The following is a 25,127-nucleotide window of genomic DNA, read 5'->3' on the forward strand; positions in this document are numbered from 1 at the left end:
GGCTGAGTGTCCCGCCCTGGAAGTCGATGTAGGAAAACGCTGTCACGTTTTCCGACTGGACTCGAATGTGCCTAGCCGCCAACAGATGGTGAAGGCTTAGAGAGCTAGAAAAAGAGCTCTGATTTCCAGCCTATTGATCCAGAGGGCTGATGCGGACAGAGTCCAAGCGCCCTGCGCTCCACGGTGGAGATATACTGCTCCCAAGGCGGAAAGACCAGCACCCTGGTGAGGATCACCCGGGACGGGGCCAGGAAGGAGCGTCCCTGAGACAGAGTGGCCGAAACCACCACTGAAAACGAGCCCCTGGTCAGTGGCAAAGCCACCACCCCGTGGAAGGAGGGAGTTCGCGTGTACAGCGGAAAACATCCAGTCTCAGAGGACGCAGGAGAAACTGGGCAAGGAATCGCTTCCATTGACGCCACCGTCTGACCAGCACCTGTATTTGGTGTCTGATAGAACGACGTCGACCGCCAGCGGAGGGACTACTGATCGACTAAGAGCAGCTTCACAAGAGCCGACAGAGTCTCGAATTGCGTCCCTGAGAACCTCTGGTTCGAAGTCAGAGTGGACTTGAACAGAATGACAAGCCACCCGAATAGGTTAGAGTGGCGAGAGTAAGCGAAGTACTCTGCTAAGAGTCTGCACTGGATGAAGCCCCGAGAAGAAGGCCGTTCAGGGCAAACGATCACTGCCAATCCCTAGGGGTGCAGGATCTTAATCACAGCAGCCCCAATGAGAATACTCGAGGGGCCGTGGCTAACCCCAAGGGAAGAGCCACGAATTGGACCACTCCGATGGCAAAACGTAGTCAACGCTGGTGTGAAACTGCGATTGACCCCTGCCGAAAAGCATCTCTGATGCCGATGGCTGCTAGGGAATCTCCTTGGGTTCTTGATTGATCCGGTGAAAAAAAACACACGGAACAAGACCGAGGCTCCATGTGAAAACGCCACACCTGACCATGCTGAAAAAGCTAAAGATCTAGGTCGGAAGGCACCGCCCTCTTCGGGGACTAGAAATAGATTTGAACAAAAATCTCAGAACCGTTCCCAGTCGAGAACCGGTACAATTACTCCATTGGCCTGCAAGAAATGCCACGGCCTGTGAGAAGGCGGCGGCCTTGGAGCCGGGAGGTGACAGAAAAAAAATCTGTTTGGCGGGTGGACAGAAATCCATCCTGTAGCCATGGGAGATATGATCCCGCCCCCACTGAACGGAGACGTGATAGAACCATACGTCGCCAAGTGGAGAGAGCCTGCCACCGACCAAGGAGGTGGTTGGCGTGGCTAGATAGCTCGGAGGAAGCTGACTCCGTAGTAGCATCTCCTGCGGTCTTTTGAAGACGCAGCTTCAAGCTATTTGGTTCTATGAACCAAGGCCGAGCTAGAGGACGATCAGATGGAGGAACGGAAACCACCAAAACCTCAACTGATTCCTGTCCTGGACAGGTTCCCTGGTTTAGGTTTGTGGCAAGGAAGAACTCTCCCCGCCAAGAGCTTCCTGAATTTCATCCAGTTGGTTCCGAAGAGACTGGTCCCACCAAAGGGGAGCCCAGCAAGGAACCCCTATAGAGGCATCTGCTTTCCATTACCGAAGCCACAGGAGCCTGTGGATAGCGAGGAAAGTAGCCAAGACCACCGCCGTGCGGTGTCCAGCATGGCAGACCTGGCATAGGATGAAAAGACTGAAGTCTGGAAGTTCAGGCAACCGTTTTGGGCATAGAGTCCCTGTGAGGGAATGCATCTCCTCCAGACAAGCAGAGAAGGTACAAAAGAACCGCACTGCCGTAAAGCTGAGGAGAACGAAGCTCCTGCCGCCCCCATACCGACTTGGCCCAAGGACAACCGGGCGGACCGCAAAACCTTAAGTGAGGAGCCATCAGCCACTGACATAACGGTCCGGGCTGAGCCACCTGAGGTGACTGAGCCCACTTCTTGACCACCATTGGTGGACAGGGGAAACACAGTCCTCAGAATCACGCTTCATGGGAAGCGACTGTCAGAGCGGACCCTGGGCTTGGTCACAGGGGCCTGAAAACTGGAGTGGTTAAGGAACACACTTTGTGTTCTCCTAGGTAAGGTAACTCCGGCGGATTGGGGTCCAGTACAAAATTAATGTACCGTGGGAGCCCTATAGAGGTGCCGTCAGCCACTGATACAACTATCCGGGCTGAAAGTCTGGACACTGGAGGGGCCACGTTTGGCGAATGAGTACACTCCTTGACCACCTCTGATGGGAGGGGGAAACAGGCCGCAGAACCCCGCTTTGGGGTCTGCAGGACAGGCTGTGAGCTTGGACGCAGCAGGCTGAAAACTGGAGTGGTTAAAGAACACACTCCTCGTCCTGTTAAAGGCATACTGATGCCTTTCTGCCAGCGGGGAATACTCCCCTGATACGGGCGGATGGAGGTCCAGTAAAAGTATAATGGACGCAATCCAATCATTCGGCTCTGCGTCACGTACGGACGGATCAATGTACATAAAGTAGCGTCCGAGCCCCTGGTAGAGACATCCTCCTCGTCCAGTGAGTCAGCTCGTAATCGGAGCTGCGGGACGGGGAAGGACAGGGGACCCTGCGTCTCCCTGTCAGGAGGACGGGGTCTGAGCCCAGAAGGAGAGTCCTTTGTGAGCTTTATTGAGCGAGCTGAAGCAGAAAACGCCCTGAGAGGGGAGCTGCATGCTCAGCAGATGCCAGGACAGCCGACCCCTGGAAATAGGATTCCCTCAGGGGTCAGCCACCGAAACCGGAGCAGATGGAGGGGCCACTAATTAGCAATCATTCGGCTCTGCCTCCAAGCTGAGGGGCCACCATGGTTATGAGCTCGGTACAGCTGTACGAGACTACCTGCAGTGCATAATAAAAACAACCTGCAGCCCTGCTCTGTGAGACATGCTGCAGAGGTGGGGGCTCTGTCAAGACTGGCCCCCAGCATATATAAACCGATAAAACAAGCAGCTGCACAACCGGAGGTTGTGGCTGCCAATCGTTTAAACAGACATGTCTGTGCCCCCTGGTCCCTCAGCCCAGGTCCCCATTTGTCACACTGTGGAATCTCTGTGCCTATGCAGGCACAGAGAACGCCGAGAAAATGGCGACCGGAGCGAGGAGAGGGGGCGGGGCCTACTCTTAGAGCGGCAAAAGGATTCCCTCAGTGAGGTAGCCAGGGGAGGGAATCTTTCCTCAATGAGGAGTGTCCCTTCCCTGTGCTGCGCAGCCGCTGGGCGGAGCTACACTGCCTCTCTGCAAGACTGACATGCAGAGACAGTGGAAACCGAAACTAGGCCTCAGGCGAAGCCGGGGCCTAGAGTAAAACATGCGGCCGGCGTGCAGGCACCATCGGCGCGGTTCTCCAGTGAAAACTGGAGAACCGGCCGGAAATGTTAACACCAAACATAAAACACATTCCCCCAATAAATAAACATAAAGGACCCCTGGAAAGACCACTTTCTGTGGTAATAACGTCTCATATACTTAGCTTGAGACGCAGGTTGCCAGGTTCCTGGGGGATGATAGCTCCGTCCAGCAGGGTCCTGCAAAAGGGTTGCGGATGGAGACCGGTCTCCTGCAAAGCAGTGAGAACCGTGTTGGCTCCCACTTCAAGCCAGAGCCCCAGCATGGGATGGTGAAGGAGCGCGGCATGAAAGGGATACAGCCCTGAAATCAACCTTAACAGCAGCCCCGCAGTGGGGTGAGAAGGGACATGCCGGGAGTCCAGACTGGACCCGCTTTTCTTCCAAATCTTTGTCCAGAAGGAAAAATCAAAAATCAAAATCAGAGAATGCATGTGTGTGTGACCTCCTGAAACACAAAGCATTAAACTGGCTAGGACTGGCTAGCAGGGGGTGTATATGCTAGGAGGGAGGAGCTACACGTTTTGAATGTAGTAACTTTGTGTGTCCTCCGGAGGCAGTAGCTATACACCCCATGGTCTGGGTCTCCCATAGGAACGATAAAGAAAAAACCTTTACCTCCTGGAACCACCAGATAGGTTTGTGATAAGAACTAGCAGATTAAAGAGTTAATTGATGATTAATTAAGAGTTGATTGATGAAAAAATTGCCCAGTTTATTTATGCAACGAACTCTTCTTTCCGTCTGACTGAGAACCCACATTTCATTAATATGGTTCAGTCACTGAGACCGGATACAGTCCACCCAGGAGAGCTGATGTTGCAGGGAAACTACTGGATCAAGTGTATGACAGAGAAATGGAGCAATGTGCAACAGCTCTGGAGGGTAAAATTGTTACCCTAAGTATTGATGGGTGGAGTAATGTCCACAATGATCCTATTGTATGTGCTTGTATAACAACAGAAGAAGGTAAAGTCTTCCTTGCACAAACAACGGATACGTCAGGAAATGCACACACAGCAGAATACTTACAAGAAGTGGCAGTAAAAGCTATAACGACATGTGAACAAAAATTCAAATGTCTAGTACGCAGTTTGGTCACTGACAATGCTGCAAACGTATCCAAGATGAGAAGAGATTTAGAAGAGCAGGGAGGGAATACAAAGCTGCTAATAACATATGGTTGCAGTGCTCATTTGCTGCACCTCTTAGCCCAAGACTTAAGTGTTCCAGAAATAAAGGCTAATGTTGTTGAAATTGCTAAATACTTCCGTAATAATCATTTTGCTGCAGCAGCTCTGAAAAGGATGGGTGGAACCAAGCTAACGCTCCCACAAGATGTTAGATGGAACTCTGTGGTGGACTGTTTTGAGCAGTATATCAAAAACTGGCCTACTCTGATGACACTTTGTGAAGAAAATCGAGATAAAATAGATGGCACTGTCACGGCCAAAATCCTCAACATTGGGCTTAAGAGAAATGTTGAACATATGCTGAGCTTCCTGAAGCCCATCTCTCAAGCTTTAAACAAAATACAGAAAAATAGCTGTTTTATTGCGGATGCTGTTGAAATTTGGAAGGAACTGAGTGAACACTTAAAAACAGAACTACACATGGACAGAATTAAATTACAAGCAGTAAACAAACGAATGGGACAAGCACTGACGCCAGCTCATTTTTTGGCAAATATTGTCAATATCCAATATCAGGGTCAAAACCTAAGTGCTGAGGAAGAGGAGTTAGCTATGACATGGGTATCCAGCAATCATCCATCTTTAATGCCAACTATAATAAACTTCAGAGCTAAGGGGGAACCATTCAAGAAATACATGTTTGCTGAAGATATTTTAAGGAAGGTCACACCAGTAAACTGGTGGAAGTCACTTAAGCGCTTGGATTTAGAGACTGTTCAAGTAATGATTTCACTTTTAACAGCAGTAGCTTCTTCTGCAGGCGTTGAAAGAATATTCTCTTCCTTTGGACTCATTCATTCTAAATTGAGAAATCGGTTGGGACCCAATAAAGCAGGAAAGCTTGTTTTTCTTTTCCAGATTATGAATAGGAACAAAGAAGAAGATGATGAAGATGACGACAAGTGAGCTACAGAGGACAGCAGGGACAGTAGTATTTAAGTTTTTCATGTGTCGACTGGGCTGACAGTCTAAGTTTCTTAAAAAATATATATATATATATATATATATATATATATATATATATATATATATATATATTTTGTTTAGCCAAATTAGTTAACAAACATGGATGTTTGTTTAAGCAAATAACTTATGCTGTAATGTTGTTATTGTTTCAGTTGAATAAATCTATTTAAATTGTTATTAAGGTCAGGATTATTTTTCTCCTTCCTAAGTACAACAGAACAGTGGTGTCCAAATATGAATGATTAACCCATTAAACTGGGGAGAAAAAAGTAATATAAAAAGTGATTCTAAAAATCTTCATCTACTTGCATGTTAAAGTAGCAAGAACTAGTTTAGGTAGAAACTTTGATTTAAATCACTGATTTAAATCAAGCCTTACTGACTAGTGATTTAGATTTAAATCAAATCCACCCTGATTATAGTAGTTATATTCTTGTACATAGGGGGCAGTAGTATAGTAGTTATATTCTTGTACATAGGAGGCAGTATTATAGCAGTTATATTCTTGTACATAGGGGCAGTATTATAGAAGTTATATTCTTGTACATAGGAGCAGTATTATAGTAGTTATATTCTTGTACATAGGGGGCAGTAGTATAGTAGTTATATTCTTGTACATAGGGGGCAGTAGTATAGTAGTTATATTCTTGCACATAGGAGGCAGTATTATAGCAGTTATATTCTTGTACATAGGGGCAGTATTATAGAAGTTATATTCTTGTACATAGGAGCAGTATTATAGAAGTTATATTCTTGTACATAGGAGCAGTATTATAGTAGTTATATTCTTGTACATAGGGGGCAGTATTATAGTGGTTATATTCTTGTACATAGGAGCAGTATTATAGTAGTTATATTCTTGTACATAGGAGCAGTATTATAGTAGCTATATTCTTATATATAGGGGGCAGTATTAGAGTAGTTATATTCTTGTATATAGGGGCAGTATTATAGTAGTTATAGCCTTGTACATAGGGGCAGTATTATAGTAGTTATATTCTTGTACATAGGGGGCAGTATTATAGTAGTTATATTCTTGTACATATGGGGCAGTATTATAGTAGTTATATTCTTGTACATAGGAGCAGTATTATAGTAGTTATATTCTTGTATATAGGAGACAGTATTATAGTGGTTATATTCTTGTACATAGGGGTAGTATTATAGTAGTTATATTCTTGTACATAGGGGCAATATTATAGTAGTTATATTCTTGTACATAGGAGCAGTATTATAGTAGTTATATTCTTGTATATAGGAGACAGTATTATAGTGGTTATATTCTTGTACAAAGGGGCAGTATTATAGTAGTTATATTCTTGTACATAGGAGCAGTATTATAGTAGTTATATTCTTGTACATAGGGGGCAGTATTATAGTAGTTAGTAGAAGTATTAGGACCTGTGCGCACTGGAAAGAAGGGAATTTTGTTACTTACCGTAAATTCCTTTTCTTCTAGCTCCTATTGGGAGACCCAGACGATTGGGTGTATAGCACTGCCTCCGGAGGCCACACAAAGCATTACACTAAAAAGTGTAAGGCCCCTCCCCTTCTGGCTATACACCCCCAGTGGGATCACTGGCTCACCAGTTTTAGTGCAAAAGCAAGAAGGAGGAAAGCCAAGAACTGGTTTAAACAAATTCACTCCGAAGTAACATCGGAGAACTGAAAACCATTCAACATGAACAACATGTGTACCCGAAAAACAACCAAAAATCCCGAAGGACAACAGGGCGGGTGCTGGGTCTCCCAATAGGAGCTAGAAGAAAAGGAATTTACGGTAAGTAACAAAATTCCCTTCTTCTTCGGCGCTCCATTGGGAGACCCAGACGATTGGGACGTCCAAAAGCTGTCCCTGGGTGGGTAAAGAAATACCTCATGTTAGAGCTGCAAAGACAGCCCTCCCCTACGGGGAGGCAACTGCCGCCTGCAGGACTCTTCTACCTAGGCTGGCGTCCGCCGAAGCATAGGTATGCACCTGATAATGTTTGGTGAAAGTGTGCAGACTCGACCAGGTAGCTGCCTGGCACACCTGTTGAGCCGTAGCCTGGTGTCGTAATGCCCAGGACGCACCCACGGCTCTGGTAGAATGGGCCTTCAGCCCTGATGGAACCGGAAGCCCAGCAGAACGGTAGGCTTCAAGAATTGGTTCTTTGATCCATCGAGCCAGGGTGGCTTTGGAAGCCTGCGACCCTTTGCGCTTACCAGCGACAAGGACAAAGAGTGCATCCGAGCGGCGCAGGGGCGCCGTGCGGGAAATGTAGATTCTGAGTGCTCTCACCAGATCCAACAAATGTAAATCCTTTTCATACCGATGAACTGCATGCGGATAAAAGGAAGGCAAGGAGATATCCTGATTAAGATGAAAAGAGGATACCACCTTAGGGAGAAACTCCTGAATGGGACGCAGCACTACCTTGTCCTGGTGGAACACCAGGAAAGGAGCTTTGGATGACAGCGCTGCTAGTTCAGACACTCTCCGAAGAGACGTGACCGCTACCAGAAAGGCCACTTTCTGTGAGAGTCGAGAAAGTGACACCTCCCTCAGAGGCTCGAAGGGCGGCTTCTGGAGAGTAACAAGGACCTTGTTTAGATCCCACGGATCTAACGGCCGCCTGTACGGAGGTACGATATGACAAACCCCCTGCAGGAACGTGCGCACCTGAGAAAGTCGTGCTAGACGCTTCTGAAAAAACACGGATAGTGCCGAGACTTGCCCTTTAAGGGAGCCGAGCGACAAGCCCTTTTCCAACCCAGATTGTAGGAAGGAAAGAAAGACAGGTAACGCGAATGGCCAGGGGGATACTCCTTGTGCAGAGCACCAGGATAAGAAAATCTTCCACGTTCTGTGGTAGATCTTAGCAGAAGTGGGCTTCCTAGCCTGTCTCATGGTGGCAACGACCCCTTGGGATAATCCTGAAGACCCTAGGATCCAGGACTCAATGGCCACACAGTCAGGTTCAGGGCCGCAGAATTCCGATGGAAAAACGGCCCTTGGGACAGTAAGTCTGGACGGTCTGGTAGTGCCCACGGTTTGCCGACCGTGAGATGCCACAGATCCGGGTACCACGACCTCCTCGGCCAGTCTGGGGCGACTAGTATGACGCGGCCGCAATCGGATCTGATCTTGCGTAACACTCTGGGCAAGAGTGCCAGAGGTGGAAACACATAAGGGAGCCGGAACTGCGACCAATCTTGCACTAAGGCGTCTGCCGCCAGAGCTCTTTGATCGCGAGACCGCGCTATGAAGGTCGGGACCTTGTTGTTGTGCCGAGACACCATTAGGTCGACGTCCGGCACCCCCCAGCGGCGGCAGATTTCCTGAAACACGTCCGGGTGAAGGGACCATTCCCCTGCGTCCATGCCCTGGCGACTGAGGAAGTCTGCTTCCCAGTTTTCTACGCCCGGGATGTGAACTGCTGATATGGTGGAAGCTCTTTCCTCTACCCACATGAGAATTCGCCTGACTTCCTGGAAGGCTTGCCGACTGCGTGTCCCTCCTTGGTGGTTGATGTATGCCACCGCTGTGGAGTTGTCCGACTGAATTCGGATCTGCTTTCCTTCCAGCCACTGCTGGAAGGCTAATAGGGCAAGATACACTGCCCTGATTTCCAGAACATTGATCTGAAGGGTGGACTCCTGCTGAGTCCACGTCCCTTGAGCCCTGTGGTGGAGAAAAACTGCTCCCCACCCTGACAGACTCGCGTCTGTCGTGACCACTGCCCAGGATGGGGGCAGGAATGATCTTCCCTGCGTTAATGAGGTGGGAAGGAGCCACCATAGCAGAGAATCCTTGGCCGTCTGAGAAAGGGAGACTTTCCTGTCTAGGGAAGTTGTCTTCCCGTCCCACTGGCGGAGAATGTCCCATTGAAGTGGACGCAGATGAAACTGCGCGAACGGGACTGCCTCCATTGCTGCCACCATCTTCCCTAGGAAGTGCATGAGGCGCCTTAAGGGGTGCGACTGACCCTGAAGGAGAGACTGTACCCCTGTCCGTAGAGACCGCTGCTTGTCCAGCGGAAGCTTCACTATCGCTGAGAGAGTATGAAACTCCATGCCAAGATACGTTAGTGATTGAGTCGGTGCCAGGTTTGACTTTGAAAAGTTGATGATCCACCCGAAAGTCTGGAGAGTCTCCAGCGCAATATTCAGGCTGTGTTGGCATGCCTCTTGAGAGGGCGCTTTGACAAGTAGATCGTCTAAGTAAGGGATCACCGAATGACCCTGAGAATGCAAGACTGCTACCACTGCCGCCATGACCTTGGTGAAAACCCGTGGGGCTGTCGCCAGACCAAATGGCAGAGCTACGAACTGGAGATGGTCGTCTCCTATCACGAAACGTAGGAAACGTTGGTGCTCTGTAGCAAGCGGCACGTGGAGATAAGCATCTTTGATGTCTATTGATGCAAGGAAATCTCCTTGAGACATTGAGGCAATGACTGAGCGGAGGGATTCCATCCGGAACCGCCTGGCGTTCACATGCTTGTTGAGCAGCTTTAGGTCCAGAACAGGACGGAACGAGCCGTCCTTTTTTGGAACCACGAAGAGATTGGAGTAAAAACCTTGCCCTTGTTCCTGCAGAGGAACAGGGATCACCACTCCTTCTGCTTTTAGTGAGCACACCGCCTGCAGAAGGGCATCTGCTCGGTCGGGATGTGGGGAGGTTCTGAAGAACCGAGGCGGAGGACGAGAACTGAATTCTATCCTGTACCCGTGAGACAAAATGTCTGCTACCCACCGGTCTTTGACCTGTGGCAGCCAAATGTCGCAAAAGCGGGAGAGCCTGCCACCGACTGAGGATGCGGAGGGCTGAGGCCGAAAGTCATGAGGCAGCCGCCTTGGAAGCGGTTCCTCCGGTTGCTTTCTTGGGGCGTGACTGAGCCCGCCAGGAATCTGAGCTCCTTTGCTCCTTCTGAGTCCCTTTGGACGAGGAGAAATGGGTCTTGCTGGAGCCTCGAAAGGACCGAAACCTCGACTGCCACTTCCTCTGTTGAGGTTTGCTTGATCTGGGCTGGGGTAAGGAGGAGTCCTTACCCTTGGATTGCTTAATGATTTCAGCCAATTGTTCACCAAACAGTCTATCTACAGATAGCGACAAGCTGGTTAAACATTTTTTGGAAGCAGAATCCGCTTTCCATTCCTTTAACCACAAGGCTCTGCGCAAGACAACAGAGTTGGCAGACGCAATTGAGGTACGGCTTGTAGAGTCCAAGACAGCGTTGATAGCGTAAGTCGCAAACGCAGACATTTGCGAGGTTAGGGACGCTACTCGCGGCACTGCTGGACATATGATAGAGTCCACCTGTGCCAGGCCAGCTGAAATAGCTTGGAGTGCCCACACGGCCGCGAATGCTGGAGCAAACGACGCGCCAATAGCTTCATAGACAGACTTTAACCAAAGGTCCATCTGTCTGTCATTGGCATCTTTAAGTGAAGCCCCATCCTCCACTGCAACTATGGATCTAGCTGCAAGCCTGGAGATTGGGGGATCCACCTTTGGACACTGGGTCCAGCGTTTGACCACGTCAGGGGGAAAGGGATAACGTGTATCCTTAAGACGTTTGGAGAAACGCTTGTCTGGATAAGCCTGGTGTTTCTGGACTGATTCTCTGAAGTCAGCGTGGTCCAGAAAAGTACTCAGTTTAGGCTTGGGATACCTGAAATGGAACTTCTCCTGCTGTGCAGCTGCCTCCTCTGCAGAAGGGGCTGGGGGAGAAATATCCAACAGTCTATTGATGGCCGCTATAAGGTCATTTACCATGGCGTCACCATCAGGAGTATCCAGATTGAGAGCGGTTTCAGGATTAGACTCCTGATCACCCTCCTCTGTCTCATCATGTAGAGACTCTTCTCGCCGAGACCCTGATCCGCGTGATGACGTGGGGGGTCTCTCCCAGCGAGCACGCTTAGGCTGCCTGGGACTGTCATCTGAATCAGAGCCGTCAGGCTGAGATGCCTGGGACCCCCTTGAAGCACTGATTAACTCCAACTGAGGGGGACCGAGGAACGTTGCCGCAGCAGTGTCCATGGTCTGAGTGACCGGCCTGGCCTGCAAGGTCTCTAGGATTTTTGTCATAGTGACAGACATCCTGTCAGCGAAAACAGCAAACTCTGTCCCCGTCACCGGGACAGGGTTCACCGGCGACTCTGCCTGGGCCACTACCACCATAGGCTCCGGCTGACGAAGTGGCACAGGGACCGAACATTGCACACAATGGGGGTCATTGTAACCTGCCGGTAGATTAGCCCCACAAGCAGCACAAGCAGCGTTCACAGCCTGTGTCTTGGCACCCTTGCGTTTTGCAGATGACATGTTGTCGTCTCTCAGAGCAATAGGGGTATACAGCCAAGAAGCGACCTTACAGTGCAATATATATAGATATATCTGGTACAGGAAAAAGTACACCAAATAACACTGTGGCACTAGTGGGGCCAGCACGAATGTGCTGCTTACCGCCCGCTTAACGCGGGTGTGTGGTCGCCAGAAATCCCTTGTCTGGGTCTCCCAGAGCCTGTGTCCGTTCCCCAGCCAGACTGCATGCAGGAATGGCTGCCGGCGTCCTGTGGAGAGGGGCGGGCCCTGGGCGTGTTCAGACAAAAAGCGGGAAACCTGCGTCCCACTGTGCCCAGTGAGAGGGCTGGAGCATGTAAATAAGGCTCCAGCCCTCGGCGCTGACGATTGCACAACGCCTGTCCCCTTCCCTGATTGACAGGGAGGGGGCGGGAACGAAGCGGAGCTAGGCCGCAAAAGCCGGGGACTAGATTTATAAGCGCCGCCGTCGTAAAAGCACGGTCGGCGCTAAGTCCCCGGCGCACTACAAGTCCCAGCCGCGCCGCCGCTCCCGGAGCGGCCGGCGCGGTAGTTCCCAACACATAAAGTCACTCAGCCAAGCTGCAGTGACTCAAACCCCAGCGCGCAGCGCTACTGTCCCTGGCGCACTAGCACACCCAGCAAGTCTGGAGTGTGCGCGGCCAGTCCATCGGGGGACACAGAGTACCTGAATGTTGCAGGGCCTTGTCCCTGAACGGTACCCCGGCTCCTTATCCAGCAGGTTCAATGGGTCTGTGGACGGAGCCCGGCCTCAGGGCTTGGAGGCCGGTAAGATCCCACTTCCTCAGAGCCCCTCAGGGGGATGGGGAAGGAAAACAGCATGTGGGCTCCCGCCTCCGTACCCGCAATGGGTACCTCAACCTTACAAACCGCAAGTGGGGTGAGAAGGGAGCATGCTGGGGGCCCTAGTATGGGCCCTCTTTTCTTCCATCCGACATAGTCAGCAGCTGCTGCTGACTGAACAGTGGAGCTATGCGTGGATGTCTGACCTCCTTCGCACAAAGCAGAAAACTGGTGAGCCAGTGATCCCACTGGGGGTGTATAGCCAGAAGGGGAGGGGCCTTACACTTTTTAGTGTAATGCTTTGTGTGGCCTCCGGAGGCAGTGCTATACACCCAATCGTCTGGGTCTCCCAATGGAGCGCCGAAGAAACGGAATTTTCTTAAGAAAATTCCGCAGGGTCTGAAAGATTACCGCACCGGCGGTAAAAAACCTTTTTTTTTTTCTTTTTTTCTTCAATGTGCTTTATTGCATTGAATGCATTAAAGCACACGTGGCAATGCCGCGGCAAACCTTATGCAGTTTTCGGGTGCGGTCTGCCGCGGCATTGCCACGTGTGCTTTAATGCATTCAATGCAATAAAGCACATTGAAGAAAAAAAGAAAAAAAAAGGTCATTTCCCATTTCTTTCTGAGAGGGACAGACAGAGGGACAGACAGAGGGACAGACAGAGGGACAGACAGAGGGACAGACAGAGGGACAGACAGAGGGACAGACAGAGGGACAGACAGAGGGACAGACAGAGGGACAGACAGAGGGACAGACAGAGGGACAGACAGAGGGACAGACAGAGGGACAGACAGAGGGACAGACAGAGGGACAGACAGAGTCCCTGTGAGCACACGCTGCATTTCTCCCGAGTGGTAATGTGAGTTCACATTACCGGCCGTGGGAAATGCCCTGTGGTTACCTCTGCAGGCTCGTTGCGAGGCTGCATTCAGCCTGTGTCTGTGTCACTCGCTTCTGGATGCAAGCAGCGCAAGACGTGGATTACTCCAGAGCTGTGTGATGGGAGGGGTTAATAAAGGGGTTAAAGAGGAGGCTTTTTTGTGTTTTATTTAAAATAAAGGATTTTTCGGTGTGTGTTTATTCACTTTACTTACGGATTGATCATGTCAGCTACATAGACGCTGCCATGATCAAGCCTGGAGTTAATGGCGGCGATGCGCTGTCATTAACTCATTATTACCTGGATAGCCACCGCATCACGGCATCTGGAAGAGCTGAGGATACTCCGGTACTGCCGCATAATGCATGCGACAGTCCCGGGGCAGCTGCGGCTGATATTCTCGGCTGCAGGAGGGAGGGGACATTAACCCTGGCCCTCGCCCTCCCTAGCCTGAGAATACCGAGCTGCCGCTGTGTGCTTACCTCGACTGGAAGGTAAAAATACAGCGGAGCCCACATGGTTTTTTTTTCTATATTTCCGTTTGATTTGTATGTGTATTCTATATGTTTGTGTGTGAGTGTGATCTGTGTGTGTTTACTCTCTGCTCCGCTTCCTCTTCCTGCAATGACATCACTTCCCTGCAGGATTTCATGATTACATTGCAGTCAATGGAGTGAAATCCCGCAGCGACGTGCGGAAAAGTGACATGCAATTGTTTTTAGTGCGGGAATCCCGCAGCAAAACATGCAACTGTCAAATTCCGCCTCGTGCGCACAGCATTTTTTTTCCCATAGGTTTTGCTGGTGAATCACTGCAGAGATGTTATGAACATTTTCTGCAGCAAAACATGCAGCAAAACCGCAGGAAATCCGAGGGAAAAAACGGTGCGCACAGGGCCTTATAGTCACAAATAAACCTAAAAAGAGTTTATCTTAAAGACATAATCTGAATATGAGCAAACAATACACTTTAAGGGTATGTGCCCACGTAGCGTATTTTCATGCAGTTACGCTGCGATCTGCACCGCAGCGTAACTGCATGCGCCCTGCGTCCCCGGCACAATCTATGAAGATTGTGCCTAATCCATGCCCCTCTGCTGCGTGCGTCTGCCAAGGGTCATGTGACTGTGATGCGATCTTGCGATGAGATCACAGCTGCGGAGAAGAGGGAGGGAGCAGTTTCTCCCCATCTCCTCCGCTGCCTGTCTCTACATATATCGAAGCTGAGCGAGATGAGGACGTGAGAAGCTAACTGTTGAATAGAAATGAATGTGCTTGAGAAAGGTAACTGGTATGTTAGGCGTTAACTCCTGGAATGTGATTACTGCTCACTGGCCAAGATCCTTTGAAACCAGCTGTACACTATGTATGATAAAAGCTGCCATTGCAGGAGAATGACAGCAGATAGAAAAAGCAAGTCAACTGCAGACATGATGGCTTCCTGTCTCTATGTAATATGTTCAGAATCAGCAGCAGCATGGAGGATATTATACAGCAGCCCTGAGCAGTGGATCTGGGAATGCAGCTCTGGGGTGAAATAAAACAAAGCTTATGAGGTAAACAAATATAGTTCTCGAATTAAAAAAAAAAACAACAAACTTTAAATGCATAATCACACAATCATAATCCCAGTGATAAGAGACAGTAATTGTTGAATATCCACAGCCACCACTAGGGGGAGCTTAAGGAGCGAAATACTAGTGCTGGGGACAAACGTCATTTTTTGCTTGCAACACAAGTCGTGCAGACAATGATCATTCTATGTCACTGCTACGTCACAGCGTAATGCAGGAGAAAGCGGTCACATTGCAGCCCGCAAGGAACTACGACCGTAAAACTGAAGACACAAACGTCCGAGTGCAGATGGAGGATTTTTGTGAAGTTGCTGTATATTGTCGGCTGCAATGTGGCCCCATCCACCTGCATTACACTGAGATGTAGTAACATCATAGAGCAAGTTATGGCTTCACGATCTGTGCAACGGTCAAAATCACCGTGCAGCCACAACCTCAACGGTGTACAGAGAACTCCCCCTTGTGGTGGCTGCGGATATCCAGAAATATAAACACTGTAAAGAATAGACTGGGAAGAGCTTATTATTCAGATACATTCTGCAATAAACCCAGATGGTCATATGCCTCCTCCATCATCTTCCTGTCAGCCCCCCCCTCCTTCCTCTTGTTAATGGCCGGCGCCCCCCCTCCCTAATCCTGTCAGCGGCCTGCGGCCCCACCCCTCCCTAATCCTGTCAGCGGCCTGCGTCCCCACCTCCCTCCCTAATCCTGTCAGCGGCCTGCGTCCCCACCTCCCTCCCTAATCCTGTCAGCGGCCTGCGTCCCCACCTCCCTCCCTAATCCTGTCAGCGGCCTGCGTCCCCACCTCCCTCCTCCTGTCAGCGGCCTGCGTCCCCACCTCCCTCCTCCTGTCAGCGGCCTGCGTCCCCACCTCCCTCCTCCTGTCAGCGGCCTGCGTCCACCCCTCCCTCCTCCTGTCAGCGGCCTGCGTCCCCCTCTCCTGTCAGCGGCCTGCGTCCCCCTCTCCTGTCAGCGGCCTGCGTCCCCCTCTCCTGTCAGCGGCCTGCGTCCCCCTCTCCTGTCAGCGGCCTGCGTCCCCCTCTCCTGTCAGCGGCCTGCGTCCCCCTCTCCTGTCAGCGGCCTGCGTCCCCCTCTCCTGTCAGCGGCCTGCGTCCCCCTCTCCTGTCAGCGGCCTGCGTCCCCCTCTCCTGTCAGCGGCCTGCGTCCCCCTCTCCTGTCAGCGGCCTGCGTCCCCCTCTCCTGTCAGCGGCCTGCGTCCCCCTCTCCTGTCAGCGGCCTGCGTCCCCCTCTCCTGTCAGCGGCCTGCGTCCCCCTCTCCCTTCTCCTGTCAGTGTCCTGTGCCCCTCTCCCTCCTCCGGTCACTGCTATGGGTCTCCCCCTGCCTCCTCCTGTCAGTGTCCTGTGCCCTCCTTCCTCCTGTCAGTGCCCCCCCTCCATCCTTCCTCCTGTCAGTGCCCCCCTCCCCCCTCCATCCTCTTGTCAGTGCCCTTTGCCCCCCTCTTGTCAGTGCCCTTTGCCCCCCTCCATCCTCCTGTCAGTGCCCTGTGCCCCACTCCATCCTCCTGTCAGTGCCCTGTGCCCCCCTCCATCCTCCTGTCAGTGCCCTGTGCCCCCCTCCATCCTCCTGTCAGTGCCCTGTGTCCCCCTCCATCCTCTTGTCAGTGCCCTGTGCCCCCCTCCATCCTCCTGTCAGTGCCCTGTGTCCCCCTCCATCCTCTTGTCAGTGCCCTGTGCCCCCCTCCATCCTCCTGTCAGTGTCTTGTGCCCCTCTCCCTCCTCCGGTCACTGCTCTGGATCTCCCCCTCCCTCCCTCTGTCAGTGCCCTGTGCCCCCCTCCCTCCTGTCAGTGTCTTGTGCCCCTCTCCCTCCTCCTGTCAGTGTCCTGTGTCTCCCCTCCTTCCTCCTGTCAGTGCCCCCCTCCATCCTCCTGTCAGTGCCCTGTGTCCCCCTCCATCCTCTTGTCAGTGCCCTGTGCCCCCCTCCATCCTCCTGTCAGTGTCTTGTGCCCCTCTCCCTCCTCCTGTCACTGCTCTGGATCTCCCCCTCCCTCCCTCTGTCAGTGCCCTGTGCCCCTCTCCCTCCTCCTGTCAGTGTCTTGTGCCCCTCTCCCTCCTCCTGTCAGTGTCCTGTGTCTCCCCTCCTTCCTCCTGTCAGTGCCCCCCCTCCATCCTTCCTCCTGTCAGTGCCCCCCTCCATCCTCTTGTCAGTGCCCTGTGCCCTCCTCCATCCTCCTGTCAGTGTCCTGTGCCCCCCTCCATCCTCTTGTCGGTGTCCTGTGCCTCCCCTCCTTCCTCCTGTCAGTGTCTTATGCCCCTCTCCCTCCTCCTGTCAGTGTCTTGTGCCCCTCTCCCTCCTCCTGTCAGTGTCTTGTGCCCCTCTCCCTCCTCCTGTCAGTGTCTTGTGCCCCTCTCCCTCCTCCTGTCAGTGTCTTGTGCCCCTCTCCCGCCTCCTGTCAGTGTCTTGTGCCCCTCTCCCTCCTCCTGTCATTGCTCTGGGTCTCCCCCTCCCTCCTCCTGTCAGCGCCCTATTACCTGTTGCTGGATCTTGCCGTCCTCAGTCACCACCCAGTGTGTTGTGGCCCCAGAGGGCCCCACAGCACAGAGCAGAGAGAAGAGTCCGAGCACACAAGCCCAGCCCTGAGGGCGCCTCACTGCGGCCGCCTGCGCTCCGGTGTCGGGGGGGCACTGCGGCCCGCTCCTGCTCTCCGCCATCTTTCCTGCTGACATCACTTCCCCCGCGTACAGAGGAAAAGGAAACAAAACAGCGGCCATCTTGCTAGAGGCAAGCTCCATGGAGAGCGGTGAGACGCGGCACTACAGGTCCCAGCAGCAGCGGCGGCGGCTTCCGGCTGAGAGGAGACGCGTCCACAGGGAACAGAACCCGGAATAGGACCTTCCACCGAACAGCGCTCTACCAGCAGCACATGATCCCTGTCAGCCAATCAGCCGCTGTCCAAAACATCATGTGATAGGCTGGGACCCACCCAGACCAGGGTGAGTGATTGTCACATGACCATTTTCAGAGCTGCTGACTGGCTGAGAGGAATCACATGACACAAGCGGCCGTCATCATAGTTATGGGGGGCTAATAAGGGCATGTGTTGGGGGGGGGGTCCACAGCAATTTTGGTGAAATCACAATATTTTATCTTTCATTGCAGCATGTTGCTTTAACCTCTTCCTACCATGAACAATTTTTTCATTTTTTTTTACCATTTCTGGTTCTCTTCAAAGAAGCCGTAACTTTATTTTCGGTTCACAGGCGTCAGAGGGGTCGTTCATGTGGGCTATGAGCAGGAGGGGCTCACAGAGTTGGCATTAGGGGCAGTCAAACTGCACAATTTATCTGGACCCCCAATCTCAGGATCCCCGGCAGTTGTATTCCAAGGTTAAGAGTAAGGACCTTTGGTGACTTCACAGTCATGTGACCAAAGGTCTCTTAAGGGGTCATGTAACATTTCTACCATTGGAACCCTATGGACACGAAATTTCTGCGACTTCTAATGTTAATTGCAGGAGTCTAAAATATCTGGTATTCAGGACTGGTATTAGGGGGGGAAGGAGAGCAAACTGGGAAATTTCACAAGGCCCTCATCCTCCTAGGGGCCCCAGCATTTATACCCTGATGATAAGACGGCATAAGGACCTTTGTGACATCACATCATATGACCAAAGGTCTCTTAATTGCAGGAGTCTAAAGCTATGTTCCCACGTTGCGTATTTGTGTGCAGTTACGCTGCATATTGCACTGCAGCATAACTGCATGCGTCCTGTGTCCCCAGCACAATCTATGAAGATTGTGCATAATTCATGCCCACGTTGCGTTTTAGAACGCAGCGATTTGCATGCTGCCAAATCACTGCGTTCTAAAAAGCAACATGTCACTTTTGTGCGTTTTGGTTGTAATGTCGGTCTCTCTCTCTCTGTCTCCCTGTCGGTCGGTCGGTCTCTCCCCCCTCTCGCATACTCACCGATCACTGACCGAACACCGTCGCGGCGCTGCACTCCTGTCACACTGCGGCAGCTTCTCCAGCTTTTGAAAATGCCGGCCGCTCATTATTCAATCTCGTATTGCCTGCTTCCCCCGCCCACCGATACGTATGATTGGTTGCAGTAAGACGCGCCCCCATGCTGAGTGACAGCTGTATCACTGCAACCAATCACAGCTGCTGGTGTGCGGGTCTATGTAGTGCAGTAAAATAAATAAATTTAAAAAAAAAAAAAAGGCGTGCGGTCCCCCCCAATTTTGATACCGCTCAAGATAAAGCCACACAGCTGAAGGCTGGTATTGTCAGGATGGGGAGCCCCACTTTATGGGGAGCCCCCCCAACCTAAAAATATCAGCCAGCAGCTGTCTGGAATTGCCGCATCGATTAGATGCGACAGTCCCAGGACTCTACCCGGCTCATCCAGAACTGCCCTGGTGCAGTGGCAATCTGGGTAATAAGGAGTTAATGGCAGCCCATAGCTGCCACTAAGTCCTACGTTAATCATTGCAGGCGTCTATGAGACACCACCAATGATTAACCTGTAAGTGAAAGTAAATAAACACATACACCCAAAAAAAATCCTTTATTTGAAATAAAAGACAAAAAAACACCCTCTTTCACCACTTTATTAAAATCTCCAAATACCCATTCAGGTCCGGCATAATCCTCACGAGGTCCCACAATGCATCCAGCTCTGCTACATGAAGCTGACGGGAGCAATCGTAGAACACCGCCGCTCCTGTCAGCTCCACGCAGCAACTAAAGTGAGTCGCGCTGTCAGCGGGGACGTCACTCAGGTTACACGCGGCCACAGGTCTCGGGTGGAGGACTCGAGCTGGCCGCGGGTAACCTGAGTGACGGCACCAGTGATCGCGCGGCTCACTTCAGTCACTCAGGAGATTTGCTGTCACCGGTGAGTCCTTCACCAGTGATCGCAAATCAAGCCGTGGCACACGCACAGAGCAACGCAATCACAATGAAGTCGGGTGAAGTTAATTCTCATCGCGCGGCTCTCTCTCGCAGCTAGCCATGCTCTTTTTGACAGTGCGGTCCCACTCGGCTCTGCTTCAAGTCTATGGGGATGCAGCAGAGCCGAGTTGGACCGCACTGTCAAAAATGTGCATTCTGGATGCTTTTCCCATGGCAGAGCAAGCATCCAGAACACATGAATTCTGTAGTTACAATAAGTCTCAGAACGCAGCTTTTCGGTCAGTGCTCAGACCATCTTCTGCACACTGTATCACATTGCTCTGCACAGCTGTCATCCCAGAAGGAAGCCTCTTCTAAAGATTATGCACAAGAAAGCTTCAGTTTTCTGAAGTCAAGCAGACTAAAGACATGGATTCCTGGAACTGTCCTGTGGACTGATGAAATCAAGATAATCGTATTTGGTTGAGATGGTGTCAAGAGTGTGTGCCAAAAACCAGATGAGAAAGACAAACAAGTGTGTCATGCCTACAGTCAGGCATGGTGGTGGAGGGTCATGATTCGGGGCTGCATGAGTGCTGCTAGCTGTGGCGGCTACAGATCATTGAGGAAACCATGAATGCCGACATGTTCTGTAACATACTGAAGCAGAGCACGATTGCCCTCCCTTCATGTTCCAACATAAGCCCAAGCAACTCCAAGACCACCACTGCCTCGCTACAGAAACTGAGGGTAAAGATGCTGGACCGGCCGAGCGTCTCCAGACCTAAACCCTATGGAGCATCTGTGAAGCCTCCTCCTGAAATCAATGGTGGAGGAGCACAAAGTACTTAACATCCACCAGCTCCAGGATGTCGTCATGGAGGATGAAAAGGATCCAGTGGCTCCTGTGAAACTCTAGCGAACTCTAGGCCTAAAAGAGTGTTAAGGCCGTGCTGGAAAATAATGGAGGTCAGTCAAAATACACCAAGGGCACAATTTGTCCATTTTACCTAAGGGGTGTACTCACTTTTGTTGCCAGCAGTTCAGTCATTTATGTGTGTTATTTAGAGGACACCAAATTTAGTGTCAAACATACAATATTTAAAAAATGTTGAGGGGTGTACTCGTAAATAAATTTAATTTATATAATTGTATTATTACACATGTAAATATATATATTATATATATTTACATTTAAAAGTGTAATAAAAATATTATATATATTTTTATTACACTTGTAAATATATATTATAATATTTACATTTACATGTGTAATACAATTATATAAATTAAAATTTACGAGTACACCCCTCAACATTGTTTAACCCCTTCAGCCCCCGGGCACTTTCCATTTTTGCGTTTTTGTTTTTTGCTCCCCTTCTTCCGAGAGGTGTAATTTTTTTTATTTTTCCATCAATCTTGCCATATGAGGGCTTGTTTTTTGCGGGACGAGTTGTACTTTTAAATGAAACCATAAGTTTTACCATATAGTGTACTGGAAAACGGCAAAAAAATTCCAAGTGCGGAAAAATTGCAAAAAAAGTGTGATCGTACAATAGTTTTTGGGATATTTTATTCACTGTGTTCACTATATGGTAAAACGGAGGTATCTATGTGATGCCTCAGGTCGGAGCGAGTTTGTAGACACCAAACATGTATAGGTTTACTTGTATATAAAAGGGGTTAAAAAAATCACAAGCTTGTCCAAAAACGAGGCGCACGTTTTGCGCCATTTTCCAAAACCCATAGCGTTCTCATTTTTCAGGATCTGAGGCTCAGTGATGGCTTAGTTTTTGCGTCTCGACCTGACGTTCTTAACGGTACCATTTTTGCGCAGATGCTACGTTTTGATCACCTGTTATTGCATTTTGCGCAAAATTTGCGGCGACCAAAAAACGTAATTTTGGCGTTTGGAATTTTTTTGCCGCTACGCCATTTACTGATCAGATTCATTGATTTTATATTTTGATAGATCGGGCATTTCTGAACGCGGCGATACCAAATATGTGTATTTTTTTAACCCTTTAATTTTCAATGGGGTGAAAGGGGGGTTGTGAGGCAAATCCTGGGATATGAAGAGGAATTATGACTGGAAGTCATAATCGCTCTCATCACTCCCTGGCAGTGCCCCCTCCCTTCTTGTTCTCAGATGTCCAGCATCTGTGAAGGTGTCACATCCCATGGCCATCTCCTGTGATATGGAGATTAGGTGATGTGGGAACAATGGACACAGGATGACTCCCTGCCGTGACCCTGTAGTAGGGGCTGCTATCTAGTTAGCAAGCTTGGAAGTATCCAGACAGGACGACTCCAGTAAAAAATGGTTCATATCTCGCAAGCCATATTTCCGATAAATATGGCAACCATAAAAATGGTGTCTCCGCATGCGGACGATGCTGGCACACCCTTTTTATGGGAGCAGGACCTGGGGAAATACCCCAGGCGTGATATCAGCCAATGGGGAACTAGTAGACAAGTCATGAGTCCTCTCGTTCTGTAGCTAAATTCATAGCTGTCACAATGAGAGCGTTGGCGTCCGCCTACGACGCTCCCAGGCAAAGTTATGGCCCATATTCCATGTTGGGATATTGTCCATAACTCAAGCCAGGGGTGGAGCAGTGCTCCCTCTGAGGTCACTAAGGTAGGAGGGGACCTGGATTTGCCCAGGTTGATAACCCTACTTCGGCCATTTTCCAGCGTTCTTCTGCTCGGGGGCCTGGTTGGGAAAGACCTGTGAGGGAGTTCCTGGAAACCTGGTCTACAGCGCCCCCCTGTGGCCAGACGCACAAGGTAACTGCTGGAACTGTGTATGCCTGTTTGTAACCCATGCTTTGATTGTAACTGTACTCTGACATAACTGTATATTCTGTAGATTCCCTATTGTATATATTGTAGTTCTAGTGTGCTTTAGGCTGATTAAATTATATAATTAATCTTGGGCTGTTCTGTTATCTCGATCTTGAATCCCACGTCTGTGTGTTCGGCTAATAGTTACCGTGAAGCGGTTGGTGGCAGCGAGTTGTGCCAAGGATTATTGTGGGGAGGCCAGTGAGATTCGGGGAGGTTTTATATATTCCGCCCGCGGAGGTCGGGGGAATATATACCCTACTCTCACCGGGGACCCTTCAATAATCGGCATAAGTAGTATAGCGGCCTCCTTGCTTATTGTCGGGCAATTCCATACTTGGCCTGACTATAAGAGGGGCGCTAGAGAGCGCGTCACGTGCTCTGTCTGTCGGTCGGGAGGTATAAAGGAGGGGTGACCCCCACTTGTTACCCCCCGATTGTGACGTACTGGTAGCCAGCGCGGGGGATTTCTGAGTGACCCCCCCGGTGGTTCGTGACATATTGGTGGCAAGCGGTGGGATCGAGATAATAGTGTGTGTGAGTGTGAGACCCATACTCCCAGACACTAAAGACTGCCTGCAGCAGCTGTGGCTGCTGGGGTCTTCAGACCAGACCAACACTAGAGTGTCAGAGTGCAGATACTGTAAGGTGTGTGGAGGCATCAGGTGTCAGTTCTGTGTCAGTGACCAAAGTCTGCAACAATGGCTGAGAGCACCAGGAGCAAAGCCAAAGGAATGGCCGATGCTCAGGCCAGAGACGATGAGGAGGTTGTCCACGAGCCCTCCAGGAGCTCGACGCCAGAAAACCGTTCTGCAGAGGACAGCGCACAACCTGGCAATTATGGACAAGATGGGGAGCAGCTCACCCAAGGGTCCTCAACGAGCCAGATGCCAGCCCTCCGCTCTGCAATGGACAGTGAAGCACCAGGCTCCGCAGCGGGCCGCAGATCACCACGTGCCATTCCACCGAGCCTGGGAGGCTCGGATAGCCTTCTTCAAATGGCTATGGCCCTTCTCCAGGCTGGAGACCGGGATACCTACGAGATACTCATGGCCGAGCGTGAGCGACAGGCAGCGCGTGACGCTGAGGCTGCGGAGCGGCAAGCAGTGCGTGAGGCTGCGGAGCGGCAAGCAGCACGTGAAGAGCGCCAGGCAGAGCGTGACTACCAGCTGCAGCTAGCTCAGCTCCGGCCCTCATCAGCCACACGTGACCTTCAAGACACCAAACTTCCAAAGGTCCGTGTTGAGGACTTCCCAGTGCTGGAGAAGGATGGAGACTTGGACTCTTTCTTGACTGCTTTTGAACGGACTTGCCTGCAGCACCATCTGGACAAGGACCAGTGGGCCAAATACCTGACCCCCCGTTTAAGGGGTAAGGCCCTGGATATCCTTGGGGACTTGCCTGCTGAGGCAGATCAGGGCTACGACACCATCAAGCGGGCCCTGATCCAACAGTACAACCTCACTCCAGAGTCCTACCGCAAGAAGTTCCGGAGCCTACAGAAGGGACCAAAGGACTCCTGGGCTGACCACAGGCGGGCACTTGCCCGAGCTGCCGACCACTGGACCCAAGGCCTGCAGCTTTCCACCGGACCGGAGATCCTGGACTTGTTCATCACGGAGCAACTCTTGTGGAACTGCCCTGAGGATCTCCGCCAGTTCATCCGAGACCAGAAGCCAAAGGGGTCCACGGCTACAGCTGCCCTTGCCGATGACTACACCAACAATCGGGCTCCTGAGGCCAGGAGAGCAGCCACCAGCAGCACCTGGAGAGGGGGTAAGATGAACTCTGCGACTGCCCCACCTGCCCCTAGACTGCAGGGGGTGTCCCCCTCAACTCCCCTCTCCAGGCCCGTGGCAGAACCAAGACGGTGCCACCAGTGCAACCTACCTGGACACTTCAAGGCCATGTGCCCTCAGCGTCCCAAGGCCCCGGCTCCGTCCCCGTCCCAAGGGCCGCCCAAGGTGTATTGTGTGGGTGGGGGTGGTGGTAGGTCCCTGGACAGCTTCCAACCTGTCACCGTCGGCCGGTCTGTGACCATGGGACTGCGAGACAGCGCCTCGGAGGTGACTCTGGTGCGGCCTGAGATGGTGTCCCCCCAAGACTTGATCCCTGGAAAAACCCTCGCTGTCTCCGGGATTGGAGGCATTGACCCGGCGCTGCCTGTTGCTGACATTTTTGTGGACTGGGGCGCAGGGCGAGGGGTGAGAGAGGTGGGGGTAACTGATCGGATCCCCGCAAACGTGCTACTTGGGACAGATTTGGGGCAGATAACCTCCCAGTTTGGGCCCCAACCAAGGGCTGAACCTTCAGCCAGTACTGACATGCCTCCGGACAATGT

At 51.1% G+C, this 25,127-nt stretch overlaps 1 protein-coding gene across 1 annotated transcript in view; it reads right to left on the reverse strand.

Moving 5' to 3' along the window:
• Positions 1 to 17,909, reverse strand: part of TTC17 (tetratricopeptide repeat domain 17) — a 136,820-nt gene extending 118,911 nt beyond the window's left edge. Inside the window, exon 1 of the mRNA XM_075326381.1 lies at positions 17,575 to 17,909. Within this exon, the coding sequence (XP_075182496.1) occupies positions 17,575 to 17,835 (261 nt within the window). The 5' untranslated portion in view covers positions 17,836 to 17,909. The remainder of the gene's footprint in view (positions 1 to 17,574) is intronic.
• Positions 17,910 to 25,127: the final 7,218 nt, after the last annotated feature.

The sequence above is a fragment of the Anomaloglossus baeobatrachus genome, chromosome 10, assembly GCF_048569485.1.
Source record: "Anomaloglossus baeobatrachus isolate aAnoBae1 chromosome 10, aAnoBae1.hap1, whole genome shotgun sequence".
Lineage (NCBI taxonomy): Eukaryota > Metazoa > Chordata > Amphibia > Anura > Aromobatidae > Anomaloglossus > Anomaloglossus baeobatrachus.